At 53.9% G+C, this 7,952-nt stretch overlaps 1 protein-coding gene across 1 annotated transcript in view; it reads right to left on the bottom strand.

Annotated features, from left to right (window-relative positions):
* The window catches only part of EXOC3L2 (exocyst complex component 3 like 2), a 14,916-nt gene that overhangs the window by 3,815 nt on the left and 3,149 nt on the right, over positions 1 to 7,952 (bottom strand). The window contains 8 exon segments of the mRNA XM_024768269.1: positions 248 to 370; positions 525 to 595; positions 1,146 to 1,189; positions 4,355 to 4,540; positions 4,759 to 4,859; positions 4,960 to 5,061; positions 6,065 to 6,176; positions 7,708 to 7,945. Coding sequence (XP_024624037.1) covers positions 248 to 370; positions 525 to 595; positions 1,146 to 1,189; positions 4,355 to 4,540; positions 4,759 to 4,859; positions 4,960 to 5,061; positions 6,065 to 6,176; positions 7,708 to 7,945 — 977 coding nt within the window.

Raw genomic sequence — 7,952 nt, 5'->3', positions numbered from 1 at the left:
CTCCGCTTTCTCCCCAGCTCCACCATCCAGAGGCCCCAACCCCGCCAGCATCCCGCGCTACACCCCGGTATCCGCGGGCACCCTCCGCGCAGACCACAGGTAGAGCGCCACCTATCTCGCCCTGAGAGAGCTTGTCCCCACCTAGAAGGGGTCTCTCCCCTCTGAGCGCTCTAGCTCTGCTCTCCCACCCTCCCCCCACCGGCCCCGGGTCCCACCCTGCGTCCCTCCCCCGCACAAGCAGATGCACCTGGTAAGGCTCATCTTGCATCCTGCGCAGTGCCAGGGCCTTAGCGCCCAGCGTGCCCACGATGCCATCCAGGGCCTCCGAGCTGCTCAGCCACTTCCTGCGCATCAGCTTGCTGAAGTGCGGCTGGGTGGGACAGAGTGGGCAGAGGGTCACAGTTCGCCTCCCTTCTGCCCTCTCTCTTCACAGATCAATCCAACATTTGTTCCCAAATTTGTTCCCAAAACGCTGCTCCGAGCTGAGCCAGGGCTGCGCAGTGCGGAGACAGTCCAGCCCTGACCTCCTGGGGCTCTCCTCCAGAAGAGGAGACAGACGCGTTCCCCAGACAGTGACCATTCAGAGTGGCCACGGCTGGAAAGAGGGAGCCCAGGGGTTTAGGAAGCCCAGCCTGAGTCAGCATAGAGAGTCAAGGAGGGCTTCCTGGAGGAGGGGGCACCAGAGCTGAGGCCAGGAAGATGGTCACTGTTCGCCAAGTGAGCGGTGGGAGAAGGAGTGGCTCAATCCGAGGGGAAAGCCAGTGTGAACAAGGTTCAGATTTCAGATGGGCTTGCGGGTCAGAGGACCGGAAAGAAGGTCAGTGTGGCTGGCAAGACCATCTATATAATTCACGGGCCCAATGCAAAAATGAAAATGGGAGACCCTTAGTTCAAAAAGTATTAAGAACTTCAAGACAGAGAGAGCAGAACTTTAAACCAAGCTAGGACCCTTCTAATCAGGGGGATGCGGGGGTGGGGGGGGGGCTTGTATGACTGCCCAGTGAAGAGATGGGGCTGGTCAGGTGAACCGAGCAGAGCACACAGGCCTCCTGGGCTTGGGAGGAGCCTCAGATTTCTCTTGAGGGCACTGGGGATCCATGGCAGGTTCTAAGCAGAGGAGGGAGAGGGTCAGCTTTGTGCTTCACCGAGATGGCTGGGAGGGGGCAAGACTGAGGCAGAAATGGGGGGTCTGGAAGGAGGGGAAGGGGTGAGAAGGGATGAGGAGGGGGAAAGGAGAATGCAGGTGGTAGATTCATAGGATGTAGTAAGTGGCCACCGGTGGAGGGAGGGGAGGGAGGTATCTGGATCCTGGAGGTGGGATGGGCAGTGGGTCTGTCCCTCAGATGGAGGCTGGGAGCATGAGGAGCCCGGACACCTCTGGGGTTGGTGTCCATGGGGGTCTGAAGCAGATTCCTATCCCACTCAGCCCAGCACCCCCTTCCTGCTTTCTCATCCCATAGTAGCCCAATTTTCTGAACCTCCAAAATTGAGGCCTGTGGGCTTTTGTTGGAAAGCAGGTGTGAATCAACTGAGCTGACGCTCTTGGTACAGCACTCAGCTCAGGACGTGTTGCTGTTGCTATAAACTCTGTACATTTATGAAGTTCCCTAATGGCCAGTACCCGAGGGCCAGGACCCAAGCTAAGTACTTTATGGCCACAAGCCCATTGCTTCCTCACAGCCATCTGAGAAGCCTGGAATTCCTGGGTCCATTTTCCAGATGAGCAAACATAGACCCCCAAGAGGAAAGCCATTTGCCTAAGTCCCCCTACCTGGAAGCCGTACAGCCAGGCCTGGAACAAAGACTGTACCCCCTTCCCCCCAACACTCACTTTCATTCCCATGCTTGTCCATTTAGTCATTCAACAAACACTCTCTGAACCCTGCCTGTGGCCCAGCCCTGGGTGGATCACGGGGGATACATTGGAGAATGCTTGGGGACACAACACAAAAGGAGATAAACAAAACTCCAAGCGCTTGATAATTATAAGCACTTGGGGGCCTCTGAATTCTGATCTGATATTTGACGATATTAAGAAATGATTGTTCCATTTGTTAGGTAGGAAAATGGCATTGCGGTTACATTTGTTTTAAAAGGCTGGGTTCCTTATCTTTCGGAGATACAGGCTAAAGTGTTGATGGATGATGGTAGGATGCCAAAGATGTGCTTGAAAAGAATCCAGTGGGCAGGAGAGGTGGGGGGAGAGGTGGAGTTGATACTTGCTGGAGCTGGTCCACAAGAGGTCATTCTGTCATTCTGCCTACTTTTGTGTATGTTTGAAATTTTCCATAATAGAAAAGTTATTTTAGAAACATTCCAACAAATCCTTGCCCTTGAGAAGCTGACATTCCAATGGGAGGAGACAGATTGGAAAAAAAAAAAAAAAGCAAAGGATATAGCATGGCAGGTGGTGATAAGTGCTTTGGAGACAAATAGAGTGGCAGGGGGGGTGCATGTGGGAATCTCAGGGGCTTCTATTTTAAACAGGGCAGTCAGGGGAGGTCCTTCTAAGAAGGTGACATTTGAGTCAAAACTTGAAAGAGGTGAGAGAGGGAGCTTTGTGGCTCTTGAGGGAAGAGTAGTCCAGGCAGAGGGAACAGGTGCAGAGGTACTGAGGTTGGAATGTGTCTGACACGTTAAGGAGAAGCGAGGGTCAAGGAGGAAAGTGGGAGGGGATGAGGTCAGAGAGGGAAAGGGCAGACCATGTGGGCCTCGGGGGCCACAGGGAGGACTTTGGCTTTTGCCCTAAGTGAGCTGGGAGCCATGGAGGGTTCTAAGCAGAGGTGGGACACAACCCGACGTACAATGTGGATTGAGCACGAATCACAACCAGGGACATGCACACCTCTCAGTTCCATTCCCGGGTACTCCTACCAGCTCCTCACCCCGCTCTCACCCACCTCTGAATCCAGTCCCCTCTGGGCATGTGCAGGACCCCGGGGATGAGTGAATGAGGCCCTAGGGTCTAGGAGAGGCTGGGCAGGGATTTGGAGGACCTCAGTGAGGAGGGGTTCCACCCAGTCCCCTAGGCCCCTTCATGCTGATCGCTCTCTATCCTCCCCCTGACCATATCCTCCCACCTCTTCCTTGAACCAAAAGTCAAGGAGCCTCAACATCTCAGCCCAACTGCCTGGACCTGTCTCCCATGAGACGGACCCTATTTTGTGGGGCATGGGGGCGACAGGTCAGATGGGGAGCTGGGGGAAGTCAGGGGCTCTGGGGGGACCTGGGGGCTGAGAAATATCAGGGGATGTCTGGAGGGTTGGGGGTTGGGGGGCTCTGTGGAGAGGCTGGGAGTCTGGGGGATGGAGTGGGGAGGAAGGGGTCTATTTCTCTCGCTACTTTCTGGGTGAGAGAGGGGATGCTTCCATCCTAAAAGTCTGTGCTTCTAAAGGGCTGTAATTCTAAAATTCGACCCTTCTCATTTTCTGTCATTGTAACAGTTGATGACCCTCTCCATCACTGAAAGGAGAATAACTTGGTTTAGAGGGCAACTGGGCACTTTCTGCCCACATCCCAGCAGATCCCCTTCTGAGGATGTATCCTTGGTCCCCACACTTGTGGGAGTTGACAGATTTGCCAGGTTTTTCTCTACAAAAGAGTGGAGGCAACTGTCCATCCACTGGGGACAGATTAAATGAATGACGGCACATCCAAGCGGTGGAAGACAGTTCAGCTATAAAAGATATAAAAGAACCTGGTGGGAACTCTTCAGGCACTGACAGAAAGATCTCCAAGGTGTTAAGTGGAAAAGGACAGAGTGTGTTCAATATTCTACCGTTTGTATTTTTTTTAAAGGAAAAGGAATAATATGTATGCACATAGTAATAGATTTACTTGTATGTTATGAAATATGCATGGCTATCTATGCATATGCATGAAGTGTGTCTATGCATATATACACTTATTTACACATATTTACTGGTATATGTATCAAATACCCCTGGAAAGATATGTGAGGCATTAGCAATAACTGGAGGGAAGGAGTGGGGGAGGGAGGCTTTTCACTGTGTGCCTTGTTGTATCTTGAATGCATTCCTAATTTTTAAAATTCAATTAAAAATAAGTTAATAAAAAGGTAAAGTAATACAACTGAATCGCTTTGCTGTACAGCAGAAATCAACACAACATGCTAAATCAACTATACAAGGAAAGTACTATAAGAAAAAAATGTTTAAAAAAATGTAATCCCTAGAGTCTGGCTTCTAGGTTCCTGTAATTCTAACACTCCCAGGTTCTGATTACTCTATAATTCTAGTGCTCTGTGATGCTACGGTTCTTTCTAGGACTCCCAGGTTTTATGCTTCTAAGGTACCCTGGATATGCCTCTCGGGGCTAGCTCTGCGATCCCCACCCAGGATCCAGGCACCCCAGTTCAGCTTGTCACCCAGGACTGGCCTTCTCGCCCACACACTGTGGGTGCTCTAACCTCAGGGGGGGCCCACAATTGACCAGGGAGATGGTCCTGCTGATATAGGTGTCGGGTAGCAGCTCCCGGACTCCTGGGTTCTCATGGAATCGTTCCACGCGCTGCTGGAAGCTGGTGGGAGGAGAAAGGGAGGATGGTAGACCGATGGAGCACTGCTGGATAAGGGTCCCTGGCTGGGCATGTAGCCCAGCAAAGCCTGTGATCCCCACAGAGGTGCCCCTGCCCATCCTGACTGGATTCACTTTCAGCTCTCCTCTCTCTGCTGGCTCCCGGGTCCAGATGCCCCACCGCCACCCCAGCCCTGTGCCCTTCCCCCCAGCCCTCCATACCTCTGCAGGAATTCTGCCAGCCCCCCCAAGCAGCAGTGGGCCATCCGCTCCCCAAACTCCTGGCTGATGCGGGGCGCTCGCTCTGTGTGCTCTTCCAGCAGCTGCGTGGTCCAGGGGGATGAGAACTGATGAGGAGGCGAGGTCCCACTTTCCCACTGGTCACCATCCAGCTGATTGTCCTTCCTTTTCCCCGCCCCCTACCTCACACACGTCCTGTGCCAGGCTGCTGGACCGGTCCTCCGCACCTGCCCAGTGCACCGCGTCCTTCTGCAGCACTTGAAGCAGGGCTGCCCGTGTCTGAGCCTGGAGTGGGGAAGTGGGGGCAGAGGCAGGAGTCAGAGTCCCTGGGAGCCTCTCCCTCCCTTTCTCATACCACGATTCCCCCCTCTTCCCCGCCCGCCGTCCTGCCCCTTAGCCCCCCTACAGCTCTGGATTCTACCTGTGAGCTCATCTAGGTAACGCTGGGGAGAGAGCCTGGACCAGAAAACTTCCCCAGCCCCTTCCATTCCTAAGTCTATAATTTGGCATTTGATATTGAGTCTGTGGTTTTAAGCCTCCTCCATCTAATAGCCAGAGGGTTTAAGGGCTTATTCTCTCATTATCTGATGATTCTAAGACTCTGCTCTCAGGTCTGCAAGACAATTCTTTCACGATTTCCAAATTCTGTGATTCAAGAATTCCAAGTGTCTAGGATTCTAAGGTTTACACATCTCTTGATTCTCTGGTCCTATGTTGTCTTCAATTCAGTGAGTCTGAGAATGAATGTAGACTTGTTCGATCCCGAGATTCAAAGCTCTCAAGTTGCAAAGATATTGATTTCTGTGGCTGGGGCGGGACTGGCTTTTAGACCAGAAACACCCCTGTGGCTGGGATGGCTGTTTTCAGCTTGGACCATCCGGCTCAGCGGTGCCTGTGCCTGGCCAGTTATTAACCGTGTTTGCTGTCCACCCTGCTTATATGCAGAGATGCTTTGATGCCCTCCTTCTGTGAGTCTTTGAGTCTGCGAGCTGAGGTTCTGTGACTGACTCTCTGGCTGTAAGATTTGAAGTGTCTGAACGTATTGAACCTTTACTGAGCGTCTCCACGCCCGGCCGAGTGCTTTGGATACACTGAACATAAGACAGACGTGATCAGTATGGGCTTACGTTTCTATGTCTGTTGGACGGAACTCGGAAGTCCACAAAGGGCAAGGCGAGATGGAGATAGGGAAAGGGGGCGGAGAGAGGCCCCCAAGCTCAGTGTGACACCCCCCCCCCTCTGCAGAGCACCTCCGGCTTCCTGATCAGCAAAGCCAAGTTCCAGGTACCTTAACGTCTGTGACACATTCATCCTCCAAGCCACGAAGGGTGCCAGGGGACAGAAGGGGCTCCAGCTCCCCATTTTCCAGGGCGACCATGTCCACCAGACCTAGGACCTCTCTGGGGGTGGGGGTAAGAAACGGGGGGGCGGTCTGTGAGAGGTGGGGCTCGGGAGCTGAACCCCTCCCCACCTCCATCCCTTCACAGCCTGTGTGTTTGTGACCTGGGCCTCTCCCTTCCTCTCTCGGGGCCAGCTTTGCTCATCTCTCAAAGGAAGTCTCTGGAATTGTGGCTCCCCTGGCTCCAGTTCCAAGTCAGCTCCCTGATGGATGGTGTCCGGGCAAGACTCGTAGGGGTCAAGTCCAGGCTCTGTGACCTGGCACGCAAGGTCTCACCCGCCAGAGCTTCACCAGACAGAAGCTCCCTTCCACCTCCGCCCCTAGTCCCTACGTCATCACCTAGCCTTGGAGGCCTCGCCACTCCAGCCCTCACTCCCAGCCTCTACCCTCTTGCATGCCCCGGCCTGTGCCGTGCCATTGCTCTCCCCACACCTCCACACCACCCCTGCACACACCAGGCCTTTGCTCATGGCATCCTCTCAGCCAGAAGCCCCATCTCCCTGCAAATCAGACTTAACTCATGTCTCACCATTCCAGGCTCTCTATTCCGCCTCCATCTCTCGTGGATGGCATGTGAGTGTCATGAACATATATTCCCAAATGGGATCTGGACAGGTCAGTGTTGGTAACTGTTGCCTTCCCATTCTTCTGGTGACACCATCTTGATTTCGATGAGGGACCACCCACTCCCTCACCCTCCAATGTGTGGTTTGGGTGTGGCTAACTCCCTTTTCCCTGGAGCCTGTAGGGACCCAGTCATAGCTGATCACCGTACTCCATCCCCCAGCCACAAGAATGGAAATGTTTTAAGATCCAAAGGCTCGATGGTTATAGGATTCTAGGACTGGGAGGGTCAATGGTACTCAGGTTCTAGATGCTAAGATTATAGAGTTCAAAGGACCAGAAGTGCTACCATCCTAAAACTGGAAGGACCGACAAGTGTCAGAGTTCTAGGATCCAAAGGGGGGATGAAGCTAAGATTTAGGATTAGAAGGCTCGTTGGCGCTAACGTTCTAGGGTCGAAATTGTCATCAGTTCTAAGATTGGAAGAGTCATCAGCGCTTGTGCCCTAGGGTCTAAGGCGAAAGCGGTGTAAGGGTTCTAGAATTCCAAGGGTCAACAGTGCCAAGATTTCAGGATGAGAAGGGTCATTGGTGTTGAGTTTCTAGGACTGGAAGCGGGGGCAGTGCTAAGATTCGAAGAGTGTACGTGTTGATGATTCTAAAGATTCTTGGACTGGAAGGGTCAACAATGCTAAGATTCTAGGACCGGAAGGACGGCGGGTGGTAAGGTTCTAGGGTCAGAAGGATCCCTGTTGCTGAGGTTCTAGCGTGGGAAGCGTGGAGAGCGCTAAGATTCTCGGGTTGTAAATGTTACCAGTGCTGAGCCTGGAAGGGTCAACGATATTAAGGTTCTAGGAATGAAGGTCCAGGAGGCTCCTTAGGTTCTGAAGGGGCCGGGGCTGGAGGGAGTGGGGGAAAGCGAGGGTTCTACTCGACCTTGGGGCAGCCGATCCCTAGGCCCCCGCTCACCTGGGGTACACCTGGTTATGCCAATGCAGCAGCGCGTAGCGGTCGGCCAGCGGCAGCCTCCGGCGGGCGGCGGCCCCGATCCACTCGGCCAGCGCGCCGTGATAGCCGCGCAGGTAGACGCCAAAGGCGCCCAGGCCGGCGGGGTAGGAGGGCGCCAGGCGGCCCCGCACCACGCCCATATCCTCCAGCAGCCGTCCCCGCAGCGCCTCCAGCTGCCCGGCCAGGCCCCCGGGCGCCCCTGGCGC

The sequence above is a fragment of the Neophocaena asiaeorientalis genome, unplaced genomic scaffold (assembly GCF_003031525.2).
Source record: "Neophocaena asiaeorientalis asiaeorientalis breed wild unplaced genomic scaffold, Neophocaena_asiaeorientalis_V1.1 scaffold629, whole genome shotgun sequence".
NCBI lineage: Eukaryota > Metazoa > Chordata > Mammalia > Artiodactyla > Phocoenidae > Neophocaena > Neophocaena asiaeorientalis.
Note: the sequence above shows the minus strand (reverse complement) of the source record. Positions and strands in the feature narration are given on the sequence as shown.